This window comes from Aquila chrysaetos, chromosome 2 (assembly GCF_900496995.4).
Source record: "Aquila chrysaetos chrysaetos chromosome 2, bAquChr1.4, whole genome shotgun sequence".
NCBI classification, from domain to species: Eukaryota; Metazoa; Chordata; class Aves; order Accipitriformes; family Accipitridae; genus Aquila; species Aquila chrysaetos.
The window spans coordinates 81,346,548-81,373,939 of record NC_044005.1 but is presented as its reverse complement, the minus strand read 5'-3'; the positions used below and the strand labels follow the sequence as shown (position 1 = coordinate 81,373,939).

Sequence of the window (27,392 nt, the reverse complement as noted above, 5' to 3'; positions counted from 1 at the left end):
CGTAAGTATATCACACTGTGATGCATTTATTTATACGATACCATCAATCCAGAAAGAGGGTGAAACCTAGCCAATTCAAGTCAAGTAGCAATAAACCAATGGAATAAAAAATATATCACAGCATGTGTAAAACATGTGAGGAGATAATTTATAGTGAAGGGGCCCTTCGCTATCATGTTCAGACATCAATTGTGAAGAACTAAGAACAAGAGGAAAACATCACATTGATTTATCTGGAATTTGCACATCTGTATGATTCTGCTTTGCTGTTTCCTGTATTGCTTTTATCAGTCCTGGAGCTATGTTGCTGACAATTTCAAGTGAAATTTGGAGATACCATGAACATGAATACTGCCAGATATTCCTCTACTTACAGTGTCTTTCATTTAGAAAGGAAAGAAAAAAAAACCCTACTTCCTTTAGAGCCTGGATAAAATTAAATCAGATTTTTCACGTGGAAGGAATTCAAAGACATCGGCTCAGCACTTGTCGAATTCATTTCATATCACTTGACTTTATCCCCTTTCAAACAAAGCTATAAACCAGCGTAGTTACAGACAAGATTTGTAAGTAGTGTTTGCAGACAGACATTTTCTCTCTGCTTGTGAACCTGTTACAAGAATTAAGCAAAGCTTTGGACTGGAATGTAAAGTGTCTATGATTAAGAAAAGTGGTTTTAACACTCCTCTTGCAGTACAATCTTTTTATTATCGGGCTTATTTTACAGAAGCACTGACCTTGGGGACAGATCCAGTGTACCACAGAACAACTTCAGTAGGCTTTTCTCAGTTTCTCGCATCAATGGATTTTATCATAATATGTTAGATGTTCAAACTCATGCTAGTATACCATAATACACATTTCTTTCTGTAAAGGTCCTGTTCTGAATTTAACTGGCTTAACCAGAATATATTTTAAGGAAGCACACAAGGAGAATTCCTGTAAGTCTTGTTAATAACATAACAGGCTTAATAGAACATTACATTAATATTATGTTAACTTCTGTAATACTCATGCTTAACTTCTCAAATACTAATTTGAAAATGTCCTTCTTCACTTGGAGCCTGAGTGGTAAAAAGGATTAGCTTGGCCAGTAACGGGAAGAAATTCATTAGTCCTCCTAGAGATAAGAAATTTTTTCTTTCTTTCTTTCTTTGCCTGTGTACTTTGTAAAGAAAATAGGGGCTCTGGGAGATTAGGAGCAGATCTGTAAAGTGTAATAGTTAGTCATGAGGATACGACATTCATACTAGGTACCATGCAAGGGGTTATTCTGGATTAAGTATAATTTGGTGCCATGAAATACCGATTAGTGGTTACAGCACATCAAGTGCACTCATAGAGAGCATCTTTTGTACTGTTTCACCTTAAAACAATTCAGCTGGCATGCTCCAGGATTGCTCTGCAACATGAATGAAAGTGTGGTAAGTGGGATGATCGGAAGATTCACTTCAAAACCCACTCGTGATACGAACTCAAACTTAACTGTGGACCCCCCCCAAAAAGAAACAGAGAAGAGTTGCGGACTTTCTTAGGAACCAAAAAAATATCCTGATTAGGGGCAGAAATATTCTGATGATCTTGGTGCATGACACCAAAGGTGGCTACCTGCAAGTTTTTCTATGAGTAAGGTATTGCTGGCTTCTCTAGGTAATTAGGTACTGATGGATAAGTTTTTTCCCCAGATTCTCTATGCAGAAGCTGCCCATAGTGTTAGCTTTACATTCTGCCAGAGTTATGAACCTGAAACTTAAAGGGAGAGACAAAGGAACCTTCTGCAGCAGAATGTCAGGTTGATCATCTGGAAGCTATGAACAGACAACTGATTGGGCTAATAGCAATATCTACTACAAGTTTATTCTTTATATTGGGCTGAACAAACAGCTAGATACTGACTCAGGGAAGAAACAGGGAAGAAATTCTATTCCTAACTGGCAGTGCATACTGGGAGATGCACATCATGGTTAGCATCTCTACAGCTAACTGTCCTGCCTTCTAGTGAACAAACTTTAAAAGTGAGCTGTCAATCACAGTTCAAATTTTCAAGCCTAAAAACATTTAAAATGTATAATGCAGAAATAATCTTCTGATGAGAGAATGCATAACAAAGAGAGGCGATAACATGGAGACAGTAACAAAAATTCGAGATCTGGAAAAGCTGGCCTATTGCCCATTCAGAATGAGTCTTCTGATACCAGTTTCAAAATGGAGACAGTCATTTTTACAATACTATTCAGAAGTGAAGTCCTAGCAACAATACTGACACCAGGTTAAGCCACTGATGATTCACAACTGCCCTCCACCGGACAGTGTGGCTTGCAAATAAAAAGTAACAAGAATTACTGCTTAACAATATCTGAGTTGTTTCTAATAAACACCTTGGCCTAGTTAAATGATATTGCTAATACATTATTTTTCCTCCTGCAGTACCAGTGTCCTTTGCGTGGACTTGAGGCAGTTGAAATTGAAGTTTCAGAGTCAGGTAAACTGAAGAAATTAATGGAAATACTGTGGATACTTGATGTGAAAAGACATATTAAAGAGAAATTAAGTACAGATAATGATGTCTGAGGAGGAATTACATTTCCTCCTTTAGAAAAAGTTAGAATGCGTATTCTCCTTTGAGAATAACTGAAGTGCATACGCTGATGAATGTTCAAAGCAAATAGCTATTTTTTGATGTTTTGCAGACTCACCTGAGATGCTCGATATAAGAGAGAAAGTCTGTGCTGCACAGGAGGATTTCCATCTGCAGCCATTTCAATCATGCAGTAACCTTCAGGACCGCTCACAGGCAACACATAGCTGGAAGGAAACAGAAGACCTCATTACTGTTTATGCTGTTGACAGCAGAGTATTCAAACCTCACACAGCAAAGGCAAGGTGAAAAAGACGCTTCTGCCTCCAGAAAGGATGACAGTCTTTGGACACTAATAATTTCAGTTTCATGGCTACCTGGACTACCCAGGAGACAAAAGATGTAAGTTTCTTCTACTAATGTCCCTCTTCTCTTTACTTTCCTACTGTTCTGCACTCTAGTGTTTGAAATGTATATAGAGACAAAGAAGAAAGATCTTTACATGCGTAGGTGGGTATTGATAAATTGTAAGTGCTAAGTGTGGCTGACATACGGTCTCCCTAGTACAGAGGATTGTTGGACAAGTAACATCAATGTTGAATGATGCTGAACTCCCTATGTGGGAATTTCCTTTTCCTGCCCTACAGGGGAAACAGAAATGGAATAAGAAATGAAAGGCTGCATACCTCTGAGCAGCAAGATTACACTGCGATATAGTTATTGCTACTTGGGAAGCATGCTGTTAATGTAAACTCTGGTACTGAGCTTCAGAGATAAAGAAGAATATAAGGTTAAGGGGATTTGTAAAGTAAATATCAGTGAACATTCAATGAAACACTGAGAATTCTTCAGGTTCTTTCTAGGATGAGATTTGATGAAATGTTATTAATATTACCAGCAATAAAAATTCAATCCAACAAGGTGATATTCAAATATACTGGCTTCGTATTTAGAAAGGACATTTACATAAACATTATTGCAACAATGGCAGAATAGGAGAACAGTAGTTGATAGACTCTTTAAAACTGAGTTCTGCTATTTCTGTAGAAGTGCTTCCCAATTCCACTTTGCCTCAGTTTCAATTTTCACATGCTTTAAAAGAGAATGTGATGGGCCTTCTTTTGGGAAGCATGTTAACGTTTACTGACTACATGCGCTCTGCACGTGAAACTCTGCTCAGTCAAATCCATAAAATTAGGTTTCCAGAGTAAGGCCTTGAAGAAGAACAATGTTACATTTTTGTGTAATATTTCACTGTCCTTTTATTATTGCTGTTGTCATTTTATTAGTGTTATCATTATCATTATTAGTTTCTTCTTTTCTGTTCTATTAAACCGTTCTTATCTCAACCCATGGGTTTTGCTTCTTTTCCCGATTTTCTCCCCCATCCCACTGGGTGGGGGGGCAGTGAGTGAGCGGCTGCGTGGTGCTTAGTTGCTGGCTGGGGTTAAACCACGACATTCACAAATGTTACACAACAGATTTTACACGAGATTCTATGACAAAAATTATACATTTATATGGACTGCCAATTTTTCCATTTTTTTAGCTGAACAAATGCTAAAGGCAATGACAGGAATCTCGTAAACTATTTTGTGTTGGGATAGATGTACCTACCATGCTCTCAAATGCCTACCTTTTCATATACCACCACCTGGTTGTGTGCAGCTGCCATGGTATGATTTATCGCATGTTATATCTTGAGCTTTGCTTTTCTACTTTTGTATCTACAGTCTTACTATTTTATCCTCCTGTCTGTAGATTCAGTATGAAATTTAGAGTCTCAGTTCTCACCTCTGAAGTTACTGGGAACATTGTATTGACATGACTGGATATAGCATTAGGCCCCTGATGAATATTTATAACATTCAGTGCAGTGCAGTGATTCTGAGTGAGCAGCAAAAAACCAGTGCGTCTACTAACACGTGTCTCATAGGCAGTATATCTGTATCAGCAGGTGACGCACTCATATTAATAAATCCTACTTTTCCAATGGTTATGTTGCTTCTGATTCCAGAGCTAATTCAGTCAATACTAACTCATTGACTTCACTGTGCTCTGCTGCATGGGGTTGAAATGTGCTAAATTATTTCACCTTTGTAAGTATGCAACACTTTTCCTATTTTTGAACCAGGAACAACAATGTTTTAAAATTTTTTTAAAAGACTGAGCTATTTGAATGGCATCTTCTATTATCACCTTTTGAAATGGGATCTAGACCCTTAGACTATTCAAATGAGTTTGAAGAATGTTCATTTTTGTTTCTTATTTTAGTTTTTTTAAAAATCATATTGTTTTTAAGTATATTTTAAGGTAAGTTCCTTCTCATGTAGCCTAAAGTTAGCATAACTTTCTGATTTTTAATGTAGGGAGCCAGAAGCAATGCCTGCTGTTCTGAAGATCAGCTAATTTTCACAATTTCTTTATAAAAAGTGAACTGAGTAAACAGAAGTTCCTCCTTAATGAATAATGGCTATATTGGCAGATAGTTTTGTGATATCCTTTTTAGATACTTGGAATAAGGACAATTTTGGAGAAAGTACTTCCATCTACTGTGATTTCGAACCAATTCTTGATATGTAAAATATACTTTGAATTCTATTTATTATTCCTACTCGTAATTCAGCTGCTGGGAATTGTCCAGGTATATCACAGTGTATAAAGATAACTTTCTCAGGTAAAAGAAAATCAGCTTGTTTAGGATTCTCTTAGGGAAAACCAACTCATAACCTCTCCTTGATGCTTTCTACTCCGAGTGGATATTGTAAAGACCTCACATACTCATGGCAAAGCCTACCCTCTGCCCCTGCTTTGTCCCTGGTCTTCAGGAAGGTTTTTGAAGTCTGCATGTGCTGCAGTTTCTAAATCAATTCAAGGTTTTATTCCCTTATATCACATATTATAATAGTCTGGCCCACAAAGAACAAAAGTTTAAGTGATGTGGCAAAGTCAATAAAGAAGAATGTTCATCTAATCGAAAAGAAAAGAACATTATGGTCCATGTCAGTTTGATCATCTTCAAGCAATTAGTCATCCAAGCCAAATTCAGCATTGTAAACCTTCATTGCAAATGTCTGGTATTCACACATTCTCACTGTTCTATATACATAATTTCTCTTGTTTTAATTCTTTACTAGGGGAAAAAAAGTGGAAAATTAAAAACAGGTGCAATTAAAATAAGCCTTAAAGATTACTTGATCCTGACATGGTCTTTAGCGCGGTATCTTTATGTAGACAAGCCCAAGTATCCTAAAGTCATATAGATAATAACACAGTCACCCCTACACAGGCATACCCGGTGATCCATTCCACCTTTAAAGAAATGTGTCAGAAAAAAGAAAAAATAAATTCCAAAGACACCCCCCCCCCCCCCAGTATCTATAAACAGCAGCTGTTATACGGTGGTTTTGACCATTAGGACTCGACTTCACAAAGGACATGAAGCTTTTTTTTTTTTTTTTTTTTTTTTTAAGATGCAGCAATGAAATCTCAAAGAAAAGAATGGATTTGTTTGATGTCAGCCAGTAGATTAGTGCCTGAGTTGTGAGAAAAAAACACAGGCTTATAAGCAGCAACCAACTGCCCTGTATTCTGGAGCACACATTAAGAATGCTACCACTACTTTCTTCACCATTTGTTCCTTCCTCTGCAAGGATTTCCAAGCAAGTAATACTTGAAATTTCTCTCTGTCTGATGTCATAGAAAGGAGAAACTGTCATTTGAAATGTGAACAAAATGAATATTTTTCATGCTTACATTACCACAAAATTAGGACTGTTTGAATTCGCTAGATTACTCAAATATGCTTAGAATAGCTTTTAGAAACAGACAGAGCATGGAAAATTACAGCCAAAAAGACAGTTTTCTGAGAAAATTATGAAAATAATGAAAAATGGCAATTAAAACAGAAATGCTGTCTCTATCTTTACTATACCATTTAAAACCACAAAGTGCTACAATATGGACATATGCAAGACATCATTATGCTAGTTTTTAAAAACAATGACAGAAAAAAGATTGCGCTTGAAATATTCTGCAGCAGGAACTACCTGAACTAAAATACCACTTCATGTAGCTCTATAACTTGATAGTATTTTTCTTATAATTTAAGATTAAATCTGTCTTAATCTTGCAACTGGATAAATGCAGTTGTATTATTTCATGCATCTCATAGAAGATTGAAATCCATTATCCACATTAGAAAAGATAAAATGGAACTGATGATTTATTCTCTTGACATTTTTTCTTTATTTTTCTAATTAACCTCATATTATGAGATACTGACCTCACATTGCAAACACCTGAGATGAAAGTGGCTAATCACTGACATCTTTAAATTTTGAAGTATTTTTAGTTCAGTTGTGCTTTTTCACTCGTTTAGATGCTGAAGGCATTTCAGTCCATCTGCCTCACATCTCAGTGGCATATTTCAGTTGCATTCAAAGCCAGCGTATTTTTCGCTCCAGAGACAGTGACAGGAGAGAATGCAATACGATTCCTATTGCAGGATTATTTTGTCAGGCACCAAAACTGTGATTCATGCACATCACACTCATAATGATACAAAAAGGATTCACAGAGCAGTAGAGAACGGGGTGTGTGGGGAGAAGTTACAGGAAACGGGTGTTTGGGAGGACATATGGGAATGTTATGCACAATGATCTAAATAGGTCTGGAGCCATGTGGAGCCTAACCTGTTCCTGTAGATGTTCAGGTACAGGCCTGATGTTGTCGAGTATTTGTTTCCACAAATTTGAAATAAGAAGAGGTTCAGCCTTCTTTTCTGTGCTTGGCTTAGAATGACACAATTTTTTCGTAGCTGCTGTGGATTTTATACAAGCTCGTTAAGAACAACAATTAACAAAGGATTTACTACAGGGGCTGTTTCTTTACAGAAGACTCATGGACCTCAACAGATGCAAAACAGAAGTTATATACAGTGATTAATGCCATTACTAGTTACATCTTGATTAATTATGTGCATGAACACTGAATTTCTAACAAAGTGCAATGTTTACCTAACATTCATACCTATGACACAATTCTGGATATTAAGTATTGGATTAATTTAGCCCTGGAAATGATACTGAAAGAAATCCTCTTAAACTAGCTAAGATTGAGGCACTTCTAAATCAAATGTTACCTGGTATAAAGTTGCTCAAGCAAATGTTTTAGCTTAAATTACTACAGCCACCTCTCCACGTGGAAATGCAACCATACTTTTTTTTCTTTCAAGCTAGTCACCAGGTGGCACTAAAGGAGCACAGCAGAAAGTATGAACGCAAAATTCATACTAATGTCTCTTCTAATCATTGGAAAGACTGACTTAAGCCCTAATTGATAGCATGATTGCTTCAGCTTCCAGTTCATATCAAGGGAAACAGAGTAAAGTATCTTAAACTGATTACATATTTGACAATATGGATGAGAACAGGTCCGGAGACTGGAACTTCTGGAAGACTTTTAACTGCATTCATGCATTATAATTACCTAATGTAATCATGTAAAAATGGTGCATTCATGGTTGTGTAAACATACTTAAGAAAATTTACTTTAGAGCAATTATGTTTTCTATATAGTGCTGAAGGTGCAGCCATATTTCTAACAGATTAAGGAGAGGCATAACAAATTAAAATGTCAGATCACCAGGCATTAAAAAACCCCCAAGCATTATAAAGAGAACCGGTCTCTGTTCTTATCCGAGCTAAATTATCATGGTAAGATTTTTTTCTGAACAAAGATCTCACTCTGCTAGCAGACCAGGGTTTCTGGTCTTCTGACAAATGATTACAAAGTAGTTATACTACTAGCCATTTTCTAATGTCACAATTGGAGGATTAAATTTAGAACCATTTGCTATTTTTCTCCCTACAAGCGGACAAACACTAGCCCAACTTAAAACAGCTCACCATAGGAAAAAATCCCCACAAAAATCCTCTTTACTGAAAAAGTGTTGATATTAAAGACACAATATAAAATGACTCCTGCAAAACACTGAAACAGCGGCTTCATTTACACCCTTGATTAACCAGAGCAGTTGTCAAGGGAACATCTAACTAGCTGTCAAGCAATACAGGAGATTTTTCAAGAACAGTGATTTTACTTTTGACTGAGCACATTCAATTCACAAGTGTGAAAATCTGTACTGCGTCTTAAAGTTTTAATAATCTCTTGCTACTTCTTTCCAAAATTCTTGCACTGACTACTTTTGTTTCCTTAAAAAAATGTATTTTAAAAATTTCATTATTAAAAACATACCTTCTCTTCCCCAAATTAACTTCAACATACTGCTTCCATGGAAATGTTCAAATGTCTCTATACCCTCTTCTATTTCAACAAGGTCGAATTTTGGTACTTCTTACCACTTTCAATTACAACACTAAGAAGTGACAATTATAAAAATGAATGCTTCATTTTATGTCTGACATTTTATTGAAATCAATGAAACATCTGTCATAACCTCCAGCCATTCAACACCAAATTTTAGGTTTTCTAGACCGAACTGTAAAAGTGTACCAGTAGGGGAGAGAGGGAGAGAGAAAGAGAGACAAGGGAAGGGGATAGACAAAAGCACGGAAGGTGAAAAATCCTAAATTACTTTGACCCCTAATAGTGTCTTGCAGTAATCCCTTGATGTCCTTTTCTTCAAGAAAAAAAAAAAAGAGATATGTGAACTTTTGGAATGCATTAGGGGATGATAAAATCCCAGCCGACCCTGAACTCCAGCTGGATGCGCATAAATCTGTGGGGCCTGACGGGATTCATCCCAGGGTACTGAAACAGCTGGCTGATGTCATCGCGGGACCTCTCTTCACTATTCTTCAGCGGTCTTGGGAGTCTGGAGAGGTCCCAGTTGACTGGAAGCTGGCAAATGATGTCCCAGTTTTCAAGAAGGATAAGAAGGAAGACCCTGGTAATTACAGGCCTGTCAGTCTCACCTCAGTACCTGGTGAAATTATGGAGAAGGAGTTTTTGAAAAACCCTTGAGAGACAATGCAGTCATTGGTCATAGCCAGCACGGGTTCACAAGGGGAAAGTCCTGCTTAACCAACTTAATTTTCTTTTATGACAAGGTCACCCATTTAGTTGATCAAGGGAAGCCAGTAGGTGCAGTGCTTTTGGATTTTAGCAAAGCTTTTGATGCTGTCTCTCGCACTATCCTTCTGGACAAAATGTCCAGCACACAGCTAGACAAGTCCTTAATACGTCGGGTGAACAATTGACTGATGGATCGGGCTCAAAGGGTTCTGGCAAATGGGGTTACATCAGGCTGGTGGCCAGTCACCAGTGAGGTTCCCCAGGGCTCAATTTTAGGGCCAGTTCTCTTCAACGTTTTTACAAATTATCTGGACGCAGGAATCAAATGTACATTAAGTAAGTTGCCAATGATACTGAACTAGGAGCAGCTGTGGACTCCTTCGAGGACAGAGAGGTCTTACAGCGAGGTCTGGATAGACTAGAGAGCTGGGCAATCACCAACCATATGAAATTTAACAAGAGCAAGTGCCAGATTCTCCACCTGGGATGGGGCAATCCTGGTTATACGTACAAATTGGGGGATGACAGGCTGGAGAACAGCTCTGTGGAAAGAGATCTGGAGGTCTGGGTTGATGGCAAGTGGAAACTGAGTCAACAGTGTGCCCTGGCAGCCAGAAGGGTCAACCGTGTCCTGGGGTGCATCAAGCACAGCATAGCTGGCTGGTCGAGGGAGGTGATTGTCCCACTCTACGCTGCACTGGTGCGGACCCACCTTGAGTACTGTGTGCAGTTTTGGGTGACTCGATGTAAGAAGGAGATCAAACTATTAGAGTGTGTCCAGAGGACAGCAAAAAAGGTGGTGAAAGGTCTCAAGGGCAAGACTCACAAGGAGCGGCTGAGCTCACTTGGCTTGTCCAGCTTGGAGAAGAGAAGGCTGAGGGGTGACCTCGTCGCAGTCTACACCTTCCTCAAGGGGGGCAGCGGAGGGGGAGGTGCTGATCTCCTCTCACTGGTGACTGTTGGTAAGACGTGAGGAAACGAAGCCACATCAGGGGAAGTTCAGATTGGACATTAGGAAAAGGTTCTTCACTGAGCGGGTGGTCAGTCACTAGAACAGGCTCCCCACGGAAGTGGTCATGGCACCAAGGCTGTCAGAGTTCAAGGAGTGTCTGGATGATGCTCTTAGTCATATGGTTTAGTTTTAGGTAGTCCTGCGAGTCCTGGACTCGATGATCCTTATGTGTCCCTTCCAACTTGAGATATTCTATGATTCTGGGTTTCTACGATTAGTTGTCAGAGGTCTGGCTTTGGAGAAGAAAAGAAACCCTAGCTATTAAAGGCTCTTCTGATGGGGCAGAAAATCCAACAGTTTTGCCGACGGATTATTTTCAGCGTTTTCTTAATTGGGCCATATAGTGTCTGGTATTTGTGTAAGATTCAAGAGCTGTTCCTCGCTATGTGAAGAAAAACAGTTAACAGTCTTTGGCAGTGTTACACTGAACATCACATTCCCTGTTATTGCTGACACCTTCCTTGTATCCACACATTAAAGGTCGATCCTCCTAACAATGCCAAAAACCAGATTCTGCTATTTGTACTTAAATGCCTCCCTTATTCCTTATTCCAGTTTACTAGAATATGTAGGAAAAGAAGGACTTGGAAAAATACACAAAGGTGAACAAATTCGAGAGAGTGAGCCCTTAAAGACAGGCAATTAGCATACATAAGAGTGGACAAAGTCTGAGACTGAAAGAGTTAATGTCTCAAACATTGTGGCGGGGCAAATTCTGCCTAACAGTGAACTGCAGGCGAGAAGCCGGTTAGCAACAGGGCACGGAGGGTGCGCCGGAGGATGCGCGGTGCTGGGTTCCGAGATGCCGAGCGGGGCAGCTCGCCGTGCGTGGCCAGAGGCCGTGCAGAGCGTATGTGAGGGAGGGGCTCGCGGCCACCCCCCGACGGCGCCTGCGCACAAGATCGAGGGGTCCTTAAGTCCTCACGGGCGGCGAGCAGAAGACCAGGAGGGGCGCGATGGACGTGAGAAAAGGCGGGAACTGGGCTGTGAAAGACGCCGACACGAGGAGCCCCACGCGCGCCCTCCAGAGCGGGATCCCCGGGCTGAGTGGAGGGAGCGAGGCCGGCCCCAGGGCCGGCGAGGTCTTTCTCGGGTCTTTCCCTCCGTCTCTCCCCTTCGCGCCTCATCCCTTCCTTCCGACACAAACCGCTGGCCGAGGCTGGGACGAGGAGCGGATCCTCTCCGAGGAGGAGCCTGGAAAGCGAGGGGGTCCGGTCCAGTCCGCTCGGAACCGAGGGCTCGCCCGGCGTTCTCCCCGGAGCGGAGCTCCGGAGATGTGGTCGGCACCACGGTGCTCTGCGGGTGGCGGAGGCGGTTTCGTGGCGGTTCGTGAGAGAAACCCCGCCGCCGGCTGTCACACCTCCCGAGTTCAGGCTGCTTCTGCCCCGAGGGAAACCTTCCGCTGGCCGCCGGGCGTCCTTGCGCCCCAAGTCGGCCCCGGGGAAGGCCGCGCTCCCCGACGGCCCTCCCGCTCTGGCCCGCACGGGCCGTGACACACAGTGATGCACATGAATATTACTGGGGGTCTAGCCTGCCTTATGGATATAAGCAGTTGCTCTGATATATTTGTACCCAATAATAAGGGTATTATAGCTAGGATACAAATGATATTGCTTGTCTACCTCTATGCCTTATATAGCGTGGTGTGTTTGTATGGCATAGTGGGTCCTGCAGTACCACACTGACTCTTCTTGATTCAAAAGCATGTTAGAGGTCCTGTTACTGGCTACTGCAGAAAAGGAAAAATATTTCAAACTGAACTGGGGTTTTCTCCTACTATTATACATAGCGCTCTGTCTTCAGCTCAGTCTGTTCCTAAGTGCTCCATATTGCATTGTTGCAAAATACTACTTACTGTTTTCAATGAAAAGAGTTGCAAAAAGGACTGCCGAAAAAACCCTGAAACCTGAGTTTTTAGAGCATCAACCCAGTTACATTATACCTTGACTTTGAAAGTCTTCCAAACACTCCATTTTCTCTTTCTTCATTGTGGCTGCAACCAAGGAAACATAAAAAGGAACTATCTAGCTGTTGCTTGAAGACAGATACACAGTTTTATGGAAATACCAGTCCTAGGCACCACTTTCAACATCAATTTCCTTTTAAATTAAGTGTTTCTTATTTGCATCTGATTATAGATTTATTGACAGGGTTGTTTATCCACAGAAAACACTTGATTTTCTGCCAGACTTTTGGATTTATCTGTGAGAAATAACAAACATTTCAGTCAACACTTCAAAATGTATGAGGAAGTTGAACTGAACTGTGCATATGATATTTACACTAGAACTCCTATGTAATACACAGAGTGATTTGCACAATAATACCATAATTTTTGTACTAAATGCCCCTTTTCCCCTATTTTTCCACATAGGTCTCTTAAAAAAATCTTCAAATTTACATGTCTGAATGAGAAAAGAAACAAGAATCAGACAAATCTTATCGCTCTTCCCCATGTGATTTTTCATATGCCAGGAGGTCATCATTTTCTTAACAAAAATCTGACCATATTAATAGAACTGGTGTTATGTTGCCATTTCAAATCTTCTTACAGACATTTTATACACTTTCCTATAAAGATGTTACTGAGTTTGACATTAAAAAGGTACTATTCGCCTTTTGTTTCTTAGTAGACTTTCAACTAGCATAATTTGCTGTACATTTGGAGAATGCCATTTGTCAAAATTCTGACTTTGAAACTGCCATCACAGTACTTGCTGGGCCTTCCAACAACAGGCCAAATTCTAAGAAAGTGTTACACATGTCAACGGACTCGCATTAACACAGGAAAGAAATATATGGCCAGCTCTTCCTCAGTTCTAATTAATCCAGGAAGAATAATAGCATCTGTACATGGCTCTCATATTAAAATTGCTAAGCCTTCTCCAGTCATACATATATCCAGCTATAAGAAATGAAGTATCCAGAAAAGAACAACACTTCTTGGCTTTCCAATATTAACATGCTCTGAGAATATATTTTATATACTATCAAAGTGAATCTCCTAAATTTTAAACCCGTTTACTACATGTGTGCTTCCACAGGACCCAGTTTTAGTATAAGAAGATTAGTCAGTCTGACACTGACTTTTTGCCATTATTTTGTTAGACAGAACCTTTTTTTTTCATGTTGAAAGGTATTAAAAAAAAAAAGTTTATTTATTCTACTCTTCCATTCCCATGACATTTTCTTTGATATAGAGATTAATTAATATAATAAAGATTCACCAGAAATCGGCTTGATGCAACTTATCAGCTTTTTTCCAGTTAGCTTTTAAGGGGGTGTTTTGCTAGGCTTGTTGTCATGTCCCTTCACATAATCTAGTAATAATTAATCTCACTAACATAATGAACACAGTGCCTAATATGGCATAATAATTATAAGCAAAACATACTCCACTGTAGATTTTGAAAGCTACTAGGACTTGGAAACAGTTATACAGCTGATAACAGTTCCACAGGAAAGATCCTTAAGAGTAGATGACAAGCTGAAAATAAGTCAACAGTGTCATCCTGTTACAGAAATGGTAAGCACAATAATGGGATGTGCAGGCAGGTATAGAGACAGCGGACATGTAAAGCATTTTTCTGCTTTCTTCCAAGGTAAGGACAACGAATGATTTCATATTTCTTTATGACCCACTTTATTAATCAGCAGGAGTTTTGCTCAATCCATTTTCACTAACATCTGATCTTCTGTTCCCCTATTATCATGAGCATATTTGATATCTGCATTCCCTCATTTCTATTGTTGCTGCTACATAAGGCATGCTAATAGCCTTCAAATGGTGCATCGCATTGAAGAATATGCGAGCCAAGAGAATCAAGACTGGGAAAGTGCTTCAAGAACCACTGGAGATCTGGAAAAGTGACCTGCAAGGTAAGTTTAAATCCAGGTTTCATCAAATCCAAGATATATCCTTTAGTTGTTGGCATTCTTGCAGTGGATAGCTGATGTTGATAATACCATACATCACTTAGGCAAAATCAAAAGAGCTGAAGAAGACAAGCCAAATCAGATGCACAATATAATCTCCCAGCACACAGAAGGCTGCTACAAACAAGAAATAAGTAAACTTTAATTTGTCTCCACGTCAGATATTGTAAAAAAATCTCTCTAATAGTACGGATACTGAGGTAGATTGCACGGGTTTGTACAGGCTCCCTCACTGGAGGTTTTTAAGGACAGGTTAGACAAAACATCTGTCAGAAATGGTATAGTGGTATGACAAACATGGCGTAAGTGTGCCCTACTAAGGCAGTGGTGTAGACTAGGTGATCACCTAAGACGTCTATCGGCCCTGAAATTCTATAATTCTAACATTTCTGTCACAAGAATCACATACAATTCAGTGAAGGAATGTTAACACTGAAAATTTGACTCAGATTTGGTAAAAAGTGATCTTGAAATTAATATGACATTTCCAGTCTTCAGATAATTGAGCCCATTACAAAGTAAAGAAAGAGTGAACAGGTTTCAGACAAACAGCAAGACTATAATAGAAGTGACTGCAATGATCAGTGTCTCTGAATTCATGTAGGACTAGGTTCTATTATATACAAATCTAATGTTACTTACTTAAGAAAAAATGTCTTTCTAGAGAGTGCTGAATAAAAGGGAAGAAAGGAAAATGCTTTTGTTCACCTTCAAACTGTATTTTTTCTCTTTTGCTGCAGAGATGCAGTAGTAGAACTGGAAGGCAAAAGGAGAACAAATACCCTTTATCTTGCCTAATATTGTCTACCTTGAACAGAAGATGCAATTTCTTTACTTAATGTTGGCATACAGTTTTACACACATTATATAGAATCTAAAAAAATCCCATTTCTGTATAAGCACATTACTAGCTGAAAATGGTGATATCTACTTTAGGTGAAACAGACACTGTTTATGCTAGGTTCTACTTAGCTTGCTTTATGCCTCACTTACTCCAGCTCTGCCAGTCCAACAGTCAAGTATATGATCCTTTAGTAGATTGGTTAATGGGACTCTTTCTGTTGCACATATCACCAAGCATACTACAGGCAGCATGCACCCAAGGATCATTTACTTCAACAGAATGCATTTCCTCAACATATGTATTTTATGAATCATGAATTTAAAGATATCTGTTCTCAGACTGCATCCTTAAAGGAAAGTGTAAATTCTGCTCTTAATCATATCTTTGCAATTCCACTGACTTCACAGGGACTGCACTGGTGTAAACACAATACATCAGTGCACTGTGACAACCGACTGATAGACTGTGATATCTCTATTTCACACAAGCAAAAATGGGAATAACACAAAGATACTGGAAGAATTAGCATTAACACTTATGCAGAGTTTTGAAGCTACAACAAAATTTAACAGTTATCATCATCACTACAATAGTTATTGTTATCATTATTCATGATCATGACAGTACTGGAAGAACAGATTGTTACAAAATTGATCCTGACAGTAGGCACCAACTCCTACAAAAACCTTATGTTCTAATCTGAGTTTCAGGACAACATGTTCTTTCTTAGAAGAATGAAGAATATGTATTTGTGCTTGTGCTTATGGACTGACTATTCTCTGTTGGATCATAACAGGCTTCTTTGTGTATTTTTGTGGGCTTTTTTTCTGTTAGAGGAATTCATGGAGCCACTAGTTTTTACTGCTGATAAAAAACTGTGTTTTTAAACCCAGTAATCCACCTTCAAGACTGAATACTGTTGCTTTCTCCTCTGACAGCATTGCCTCAGGTTCATGTACCAACTGGGTATTTGCTGAACCTGAACAAGGCTGTTCTAATTTTCATTATGGCTACCTTTAACTTTTCTTTGAGCCTACATTATACCAAAGAGAAAGACTTCTACTCTTCTACTCTTTGAAGCTTCAGAGATGAACATTCCTCAGGGAAAGTGCTTGCACGCTTCTGCAGAGCTCGTTCTTACCCTCTAATCTGGCTTCTCTAATTCACTGATTTTTAATATAGATGTAATTGCATTCAAGCAATTTTATTAAAAATTATATAATGACAGAAAGGGAAGTTTGCTTCCTCCTTCAGTTAAAAGCCTCCAATTAAATCCTATGCAACACCTAATAAGAAGTGTAGAAGATATATGGAAAAAATTAGGGAAATTCAGCCATAATCTTCACTGAAAGAATATTCTGATGTGAAAAGAGTGAAACCATCTTCACTGAAAGAATATTCTGATGTGAAAAGAGTGAAACCCTTTCTATGAAGTCTTTACATATTAGGCGTTGACCTGTTCTTCCCTTAAATGCAGATAAAACCATTTCAGCAAATAAAATGGCAAACAAGCTCCCTAACACTGATGTATTATCTCAAAAGTCATATACTTTCCTCTAGGAGAACTAAATTAAGTGATTTTGTTAATTCAGAAAGTCAGAATAGTAATCAAATGCAACAATGCAATGTTATATTGATGAAGGGTGAGTTGGGAGGCTTCTGGTGAACAATGAATGAAGACTAAATTTGATTGCATAGAGCAACACTAACTTTACAAGAAGAATACTCTACAAAAGTAGAAGAGTTCACCAACTCGGAGACCTTTTATTCTCAAGAGAAACTTGACTATCTGTCCACTATCAGCCGTATCATTCTCTTTAAGTACAAAATCAGTTGTAGTTAGTGATTTTGAACACACTGAAAAACGGTGTTGGATCATGTTTCCATTTAAAAAACATTAATATCAGTAGAAGTAGACTATAACTCTCTATAAGAAACATTCAGTATTATCTCCCAGTGAGCAAATTAACATTGTTGCAAGCCTGACAAAATATGAAACAGAGCACTTGGTAAAACCTCAAATTTCAAAACCTATTTGGATACCGTCTACATTGTTGCATTGCAGACTGTGATAGCATGTCTTAAAACTCTTTGTTAAACCATGTATCTACCTACCAGCTAACTGAATCTCATGCATATGAAAGTATTGGTGAAAATAAAAATAAGAAATCAGTGTATGTATGTATAGAAACAATGGTCTAATGTGAAATGGCTATGAGATACTAAGTTTGAAGAAAATACATGCATACATACATTTCTGACAACAACCAAACATGTTGTTTACCTCGTTTACCTACAACCTTGTTTACCTACAACATGGTTATAATAACAATTTGCTTACAGTGGTAAGAATTTTTCTGTGTATACATAAATTGTGCTTGTTAGAATGGTTAAAACAGAACAAAAAAAAGAATAAAGGAAAAGAATAACATATCCAAAATACCCTATTTTGAGAAATTCCACTCGAGACAATAATGAAAAAGGTAAATTCAAACAAAATGTTGAGGGTTCAATTGTCCTAACACCTCACCAATAAAATGCTTCAAAAAAGTGTTGGAATGTGCTCACAAAGAGACATTGGGAATGTCCTACCAATTATGTCTCCCCTCCCCTGACGAGGGCTATTTCTCCCAGTAGCGTAGCGACTCTTCTGGAGTTAGCAGGAGCTTAGTATTGCACTGGAGTATAGGAATGAATGATTATGTTGAGCCATCTTCAGATATAGCCTTCCATTTAGTGCCTCACATAAATCTGATCCTATGAATGAAAATTAGGAAGCCACCTGACACATGAATAAAGCTGTATCAGTGCAATGTTGTACAGATAACAACGCAATACTGCAATGATCTCCAACTGAGAAACTTCTATTTTCTTACCTATTACAGACAGAAGAAATACAATAATGAGTAATGTATATTGCTTCTACCAGGCAGCACTAATTAATTTTCCTTTGCATACTCTGACAGTCTAAAATGAACTGCTACCTCCCCTCTACATGGGAAAACTAAGAGAAAAATAGATTAAGCAATGTGGTTAATGAGAAACCGACTCTTTACCTTGAACGCCAAGAGAAGGAACAATTTATATACTTACACTGGAAATTCTGGGGAGACTCTAAAGAACAAAATCCTTCTATTGCCAACTAGTGTAAGCCCTGAGGTTGAGGCTGGCACCTTTGCTAATACTCACGACCAAGAGATATCCTGCTGGTATTTCAGTTTTACGCATTTAAGTATCAATTTAAAAAAAACCCAAACAAACTATAGATATTTTGGCGTCAGAGTCTTTAAGGCTCCTGTCTTCTAATTCTTTGTAACCTTAAGTGCTTGGACCTTGGAGATACTCTCACATTGCCTTAATTGAGACTTAGGCAAACTTTATGTGCCTGCTTCTCATAGTGATATTCAGACAGCCTATGCTTGGGCTTTGCTGATGACATTCAAGTAATTTGCTTCTTCATATTCTCAGAAGCATCCTAGTCAGAAAAAAGAAATAGGCAGACACCTAATCTCTCCTGTAATTCAGGAACAACTGCTGAAGCACCTATATCCTCTACTCAACTAATCTATAAGGGACTAAGAATGCCTAATTCAGTTGCATTACATTAAGATCAACTGAATGTACAGTGAAGAGAATGCGAGTCAGGGCATAGGGAGCCCAGGACAGCCTCTTAAAATAGGATATTGAGTCCTCCACTGTACTGCTTAATTCAGCAAATTATTATTTTAGTCTCATTGAAGGTGCAAATATATGTTATTGCTGAAGACTAGTTTTCTACGTATGACAAGAATTATCACTAACATTTTATTTGTGCTAAGCATTACTTCTTATGCTGTCATAAACAAAGGGCCAAGAAGACCTGCAGAGTATACTGCAGAAGGGTAATACACCATTTGTAGCCCAGATGAAACTGGGAAAAAATAATTGATCTTTCGTAGTAAGCTGTAACACCAGTTAAGAGAGTCTTCTCTGTGCCTCCAACCCTCACCAACATTTTGTCTCTCATTTTGACACCATCAGTAAGAAAGAAGGTAAATCCTTGTCATCATAATCCCTCCAGGCCCTCTTCAACTCATGTAAGAATAACTCTGATAAACGATAAATGAGAGGTAGCAGTGCTACTAAAAGTGCTGGGCGTATTACAAATCTACTTTCACAAAGCATGAGCAACTCACCTGAAGTCAATAATACAAGGCAGAAATGTTAAATGACACACCCACTTACCAGTAAGATTTATTGATTTGTGAAGCCTAACTGCCAGGCAATGTAATCAGTTAATTGCATTTTTAAAAAACTGTTTCTTGATTGATACTTATTTATTTGAACACACAAAGGAGCAGAATGGAGCAGAACTGTGCTTTCAGAATACATACATAATTACAGAATTGCACAGAACGTGAAGTTTCATGTTGTCATCTAAACTGATTAAAGGGGTCCACTCACCTTTATCTGGACCAGAGTCATTAGTAATTTTGTTGTAGTTTGCTTATGATAACACATATGCTGTGTTTTTCCCTATCATGAAAAAAGTATGAGCTTTAGAACTGCTATCTCAAAGAAATTAAGATTCTCATACTATTTTCATATATACTTTGTACTTGAAGCTGTCTAAATCACAGCATCCAACATGAACAGCTAAGAACATTTTGCTAAGCTATAACCAACTGTTTTAAAAAAAAAAAAAAAGAAAAAAGAGACTGCTTTATGGTGATACATTTATACACATTTTAGCTACAATCTTCTTCGGAGCTACTCTTAAACATAGATGAAAGTACAGGATCATAATGCTTATTCCCTATTTGAATATAAAAAGGTAAAATATAGATTATAATGTCATTTGGATGTGCTTCAACAGTGACTACTAAAATAGCCAGATGTACATTTTATAATGTATTACAAATGTCTCATCTATTTTTTCAATCACTTTGATTAGTGATGTATATTTGAGCTTAAGTATATTATTTGGAAAATAAATACTGCACAAGATTCATGAATATTAACTAAAAAAAAAGAAAAATAAAGTAAACATAATACATTTAGCTAGTATGAGTAAATGTGTGTTCATAGGCCACCCTTTATTAAGTTTTCTGTTTTTAAACAAGATAGATTACTTTCATCAGATTTTAGAAATAGAAAGTATGAGGTGTTCATGGAAAAGGGCAACCTAGTGTGATGTGAAATGTGCTACATTTCTTCATGGTTAGACAAAATCTTATGTAGGACAGTAGCCTTTAAACAAGATTATATTTTATGAATGTAAGTCATTACGGAAATTATGGAAGTGTAAACAAACACCATAATGACTGTTGCTGTGTATGTACAATCTGGTTTTCCTTATACATGAGGTGCTTTATTTCTTCATTTTGATGTCCACTTTTTCAGTTAAACATTATGAATGCAAATACACACATATTGAATTTGGAAATATTAGAAAATATCTCACTACAAGAAAAAAACTGAGATTAACTATTTCATTTCAAAGGGATGCTCAGTGCTATTAACCATGTAGATACTTTAGGTAAAAATTCAAGCACTGAATAAAGTTTCAATTTATCAGAATAAACATTTCTAACTGACAAAAATTCTTTTCAGATTAGGCTGCCTCTGATTTGCAACAGTGTAGATTATACGCACAAATTAAATCAGAGTCAATTTAACTATCCTATTAAATAACGCAAAATCACAAAGGTCCAACCTGGAAGTGTGCATTAATTCAGACTTGTTCCCACAGCAGGAATAAATCCCAATTGGTTTGATCTTACCCTTAAATTGATCTATTTAGTAGTAAATCACACTTTCAGTGTAAAATTAAGAACATGAAAATGTTTGGACTGCCTGTCTTTTTGGTAAAAAGCCGTATTATGAAGTTTTGCGCAACTGCAAAACAAATGACTGAGTTCATAAACATACAAAATAGCGTATTTGTCATAACAAGGCATATCACAAACTTTAGATTTATTACTGAAACATAAGAAGCCTTTCGACAGCCTGAGTCCTCCAGCATCTATACAGGAGAATAGGTCATAATAGACAAATATCACAGGGAGAAAAATACACACACAGAAGACAGATCCGGTAACTGCTGAATCCATTGTTTTGAGATAGTTTAACAGTTAATTACAAAATAACCAAAGCTAATACTAATCTTTTTCATTCAGGTGACACTCCGTATCATCAGCATTCAGTTCATCAAACTAAACAGGATTATTCACGGGAACTGGATTTTTTTTTTTTTTTTTTTTTTTTTCACAGTGTGAGAGAGTCTGGATGGTCCTCCCTGGTTGCCACAAACATGCTCCAGATGCTCCTACCTTGAGGACCTCATTGTTTAATTTCTTCCTCGGGTCTCCTATGGCTTACAGATAGGTGCCCAAACCCTTTCCTTATTCCCTTAATGAGCATGACCTGTTAAGTATGCATAATAAACACATACGTGTTAAGACAAGCATACAGCATAACAAAAAAAGGCAGGTGCCCATTTTCTATTAAAAAAGTCTTGTGGCTGGGGAATTTGGTTAGTAGGAGACCCTCTGCCTAGTCGACGTCAACTGTGAAGCGTCAGAGTGCACACTCCAAGAGAACAGCCTAGTCATCCAGGTGGAAACCAGAACGGGCTGAGACGGAGCAGGACCACTTTCCAGCCTTCTCACTGAAGGTAAGCCGCTACGCAGAAAGGAAGGTAGCTTTTGCTGGGTCCCAGGAAGAAACACAAGAATGAACTCGAGCTTGTATCACTGTCAAGGGGACTCCCCTGGCCCAAGAAATGCTTACATACTTTGAAGTCATTAAGGTCACTGAATAACGTTCATGAAGCCCAGTGGAAACATGACAGACATATTCTACCTCACTAGCCTGAAGTCAAGCTGCTTCTAGCTTCTCTCTGGTTTTATTAAACTTCTTTTCTGTATTGGGAGAGTCAATGTTCAGTAGCCTAAAAGGGAGGGAACCCTTACGCTGTCCTGCTCCCTACCAATTGATACTACATGCTGCAACTCAACATGTGGGAGTGAGACATTGTCACGGAGGTGCCTGGCTGCCTCTGCAGTCAACAGAAAAAATACACAACTCACTGAAGTGGTCTGAATGAGCCTGAAGGATGGACAGTTTTTCAGCACTCTAACACCTGAGTGTCCTAACAGGGACCTAAAAGTAGACAGGTTTTTAATATGGCCCACCATAAAGCCAAAGTATACACTGATTTTTACATTTCAACACTGTTTTCTATATGTTTGTATTCATGATTCTAGCTGGTCCCATTACAGCATTCCTTCTCCAAAGGTCATTTTATGGTTTTTTTTACTGCAGTAGATAAAAGAATACTGGGCACAATAGAAAAAATGGATGGTAACATGATCACATTGTGGATGTCATTTTACTCAGAGGATTCAATGATGATCAGTAGTTGAGTTTCATCAAATGGGTTGTAAAAAAAGAAGTCTTGCTTTAGAATGCAATAAAAAAAAAAAGTTGTCTTTCATTTCAAGTCACTCTCGCACGCTCTAAACACCAAAATAGCAAGAACAAAACAAGCTTATTACAAAATGATCAAACTAAATGTATCAACATATCCCAGCCTACATACTGTAAACTTACAAGGTTTGGAGAAAACAGTTGTCCTTCAAATTTAAACAAGAAAGGAAAAAAAGGATCATTTCAAAGAATGCACTATAGTAAAAACATTTTTAAACTGGTTGGAAGAGCATTCATAGCAGTATACTTCTGACATGCCCATGAAGAAACTCCTAGGAGGCCGTACTGGAAGATTCTTTTCCTCTGAGGGACCCAATGCACTACTTCATTATTTCTTTTGGTCACAGTACCGAGCATTAAGGGATGCCACTAGTAACTGACTCTCGGCTAGACTACGCACTGCTGACCATCAAATTTTCCACCCACTTAGCTGATCTGGATACAAGAGTATTATGGGAGACAGTGATGAAAGCCTTGTTGAAAGGACAGAAAGGACAGCAGTAGGTTAAAGCAAAGTTGATCTGTTTTTAAATGCTTTAACTGAATAGCAGCATATTTCAGAAAATGCCTTTGCCTATCAGACATAAGCTGTTTGTTTAGATTATTTTAGTCTTCAGCTGTGCATCTCAGCACTTTGTGATTATTAATGAATTTTCTAACAAGATCTCGGTGAATCTTGTATCACAGGGAAGGACCTGATGCAAAGACAGATGAAAAGACTTGCCCAAGATCATATCTGAAGAACGCCAAATACATCAGGTAATGAGTGCAAGTTTGATGACTGCCATGGTTATATTCACTAAGTAATTGTTCCTATATGAAGTTACCAGAAATTAAGAAGAATCAATCTAAACCCAACTTGCTTTTAGAGAACATACCCACTGTACTGATCAAATTGCAGCAGTTAAATATTTGTCTTGAGTCAATAGTAAGTGCTTTGCTGAATGATGAATCTGGAAAACTTCCCCTGTTATGCATCTCTCTCTCATTTGCAAGCCAGAGAAAGAGAGTGGGCAGGAAGATAGGGTGAGCAGGATTAGATCAGCTAATCCTGCCACTGCTTTCAGTAAACAGCTATTGGATTGTTTCTCAAATTAAAAAAATAATAACAAAAATAGGCTACTCTCAGGTCAAGAAGGAAAAAAATAATCCCAAACACCTGTACCTGGCATATGAACAGCTGGGTGCATGCTGATGATGATTCAACTGTGATATGTGCTGCATATAATTAGATAAGCAGAATAAGTTGTGTGGGGAATCTATGATGGAAAATCTACTGCCTGATTAATTACCTTTATTTTCTTTTCACTGTCTTCCTTTTATCACCTTTTTCTCATTCAGGAAGGGTTGGGGGAGCAAAGGAAGTTCTGTGTTTATCTTCTATTGTCACTGCTGAATGTTGTTGTAACAGTTTGGGTAGGTAGGGAAGAAAAAGCCCTTATTTGGCTTGAATCAGAAACCAACTCTATACTGACATAAATAGACAGCATGATTATTTTCAGAGGGAAAACTGCAAAGGAGAGAGTAAGAAGCTTATCAAGCAAAATTTTTAATATTCATCTTTGATCAACTCAACATTTTGGAATCTATTTGTCCTCTATCCATGATAATGATTTAAAGCAGAAGTTCTTTGGAACCCATAGAAAACTATCCTTAATTATCTGGGATGAAAATGAGCAGGGATACTCTCAGCTGCTGACATCTAAAAGATCTCAAATAATTGAATATGCAGTTTGGAGGAATAGAATCTCTAAATTCTTGTCTAACTTTTGTTTAAAGGTATGCAATGAGATCTGAAAAGTATAGAATTATGTACCTACAATTTTCCCAGTTATTAAGCAATTTAATTTATTTCATCATCTGAAGATGCAGCAGCACTATTCTGTGAAAGTTGCAGGTGGCAAAACGTTAGTTCATGTTTATTTCAGGAACTTGTGTAAGGTGAGATGAGATATACTAGCTTCTTGCAGCTCAGCTTGAATTTAAACTGAACAATTCTGTGCTGCTTCATTTCCTACTTAATGCAGCTGTAAATGTTTTGGCCCTTTGGTCTTCTGTATTCAGCATGCAACCTTTGGCGCACTTAACAGTCTTCCTGCTCATAACTGAGAAAAATGGCATCTTACCCTTTCTCTGTATTCTTAAAGTAGATTTTGAGTAGTTTACAAAAAAAAAAAGGGAAGAAGAAAGAAAAAAGAACATCATAGAAAGAATTCTAAGTGAGAGCAAAAATATGTGTTCTGCATTTAATCACTGATTTAGTACTACATGAACAAGAAGATAAAAGCTACCAAAAAAATCCCATAACCTTGCTGCAAACCTGTCAGAAAACACGATCAGCTGTAATTAAAATTATATGGACAAATCACTTTAAATCACAAAGCAGTGATATGAAGTGAACTGATTCTGACAGTGTTGGACACACTGTCTTGGGATAAGGTTTGTCTTCCACACATTAACTCATTAAAGTAAGAATCAACTGAATCTGTTATAAGAATGAGAGGGGACTTTCCAAGAGCTAGGCCTGGTTTTGGGTCCGACTGCCATACTTGTCTGAGTGGTAAAATATTTCATATTTAATCTACTGTTAAGAAGGGACAGTTTTAGTCAATCTGAGACTGTGCTGCTGCCAAACAGAATGGTGCCCAATAGGACCTTGATGCAGCTGTTCAGGGAGTGTGATTAGAGATCTTATCCACCTAGAACCCAAATTACCAAATCCCCCCAAAGATGATTTTTTAGTCAGATCAGCAGAATTTCTGCAGCAGTTCGCAGCTAATCAGACTAAGTTAATCAGCCTTCTCTTCAACTGCCTGCCCAGTAAGACTGACACTACCTTCCTGAGCAAAGAGGACTATAATAAGAGACACATTAATTCCAAAAGCTGTAAGATGCTGATCAGTGTAAAACTCACAAGAAAATAAAATGTTGCAGACGTCACATTGGTTCAAAATACTTTTTGCTGAAATGTAGTATATGCAATAATATACAGCCATTTGCCATTCAATATGAATGAATGTTGTATGTGTTGAAATGTGTGAACACTTGAATGCCATAGGATTACTTTTTAGCATTCTGAGACTTTTTGCAGTTTTTATTAGAGACAAAGCAAATGGCGATGTCTACCACTTTTCTCTATTATTACATAGAGAATTTCCCCATTATTGAATATGTCCTCTGTGTTTTGGAAAAACAACAAACAAAACAAAACCAAAAATTTTTTGGCTTAAGTTTGAGGCTTAAAGAGGTTAAGAAGAAACAGATGAAATAATACAGGCTTTAGAAAGCATTCCTAGCACTTGGGGCAGGAACTGGGTATTTAGCAAGACCAGCAATACCGCATCATTGGCTGGGAGAACCTCAGTGCATCACCACTGTGAGTTCTAGAATTGAAAAACATGTATACACATTTGTCATAGGCTGCTGCTGTGATTCTTGTCTGCATCAAGCAACCAGCAAACTCCACTCGTGTGTCACTGTGAGCCTGTTTTATCTTACGTATCTTCACCTTATGTTTTCAGTAAAACTGCTTGTGTACACACTGCTCTACATGGAAATTGAAGAAACACCATTTACAAAGCAGTACGACAGAAGTGCCAGATTCACTACCTACATGAAATAAGAGTTAGACATCTGGGATAAAGGAGAGTCTATAGAAAGATCATAGGGGTAAGCATTTCGTCCAAAAAAATTCACTAAAATAAAGTGATATGTGCTTCTCTTCTGTTAAAGGCGAAGGAAGAACTTGCAATCTTAATAATAAACACCTTCCTCTGGCTGGTTCAGGAAGAGTGCTTTTCATCTACTTTAGCCAAGGAAAGAAATGGTCAGATCATGCCTTGTCTTATGTCAGCCACAGACTGGTGTTTAGATTTGTATTTTTCACAACATTTGCCGCTGAGCAAAACTTACACCCTCCCCCAGAAGGCAGGCAAGTATAATCCTGTTATTTTCCAGATGGGTGAACAAAAGAGGTTGCAGAAGATTGTTTCTGACAGTGCTGGGAACAAAAGCCAGGGGCCAAACCACCTATCAGATTTACATAAAATGTATTCAAATGCAAGAGAAAATATATTTTCTGAAGGTGTTTTGAACAGCTGCTGAGCAATTTAGTAGCAACACAGCATGCTACACTATAGCTCCCACATTCACATCTTTCATTACTACTAGTCCCCTAGGTGCTGGCAGCTCTGACAAGACAATGTGAGCTGTAGGGGGCATAAAACAATTTCTGTGACAATGTATAGATCCCTAGTTCCTGGTGTTCTCACTAAAACCCATCAGTTCAGTAGGAAGTCATATCCACCATCAATGCAAAAGGCTGACCAGCAGTGCAACCCGCATAGAAGCTGTAGAAGAAAAACCACAGGGACACATGTCCCAAGGCACAGATATGAATCGGTGCTTCATAAGCACCGTTTCCCCAAATGGAGAAATGTACAGCAAACACGTGATACTGCAGTTGAGCAAAGCCTCCAGAAAAGGCAGTCCACAGCCTGGAGAAGAATTTTATT

The 27,392-nt window shown here is 38.2% G+C and overlaps 1 protein-coding gene across 2 annotated transcripts in view; it reads right to left on the bottom strand.

Annotated features, from left to right (window-relative positions):
* EYS (eyes shut homolog) overlaps nucleotides 1–27,392 on the bottom strand; it is a 1,018,924-nt gene that overhangs the window by 115,680 nt on the left and 875,852 nt on the right. For both annotated transcript variants that reach the window (XM_030007184.2, XM_030007189.2), the window contains one exon: nucleotides 2,697–2,805. In XM_030007184.2, coding sequence (XP_029863044.1) covers nucleotides 2,697–2,805 — 109 coding nt within the window. The remainder of the gene's footprint in view (nucleotides 1–2,696; nucleotides 2,806–27,392) is intronic.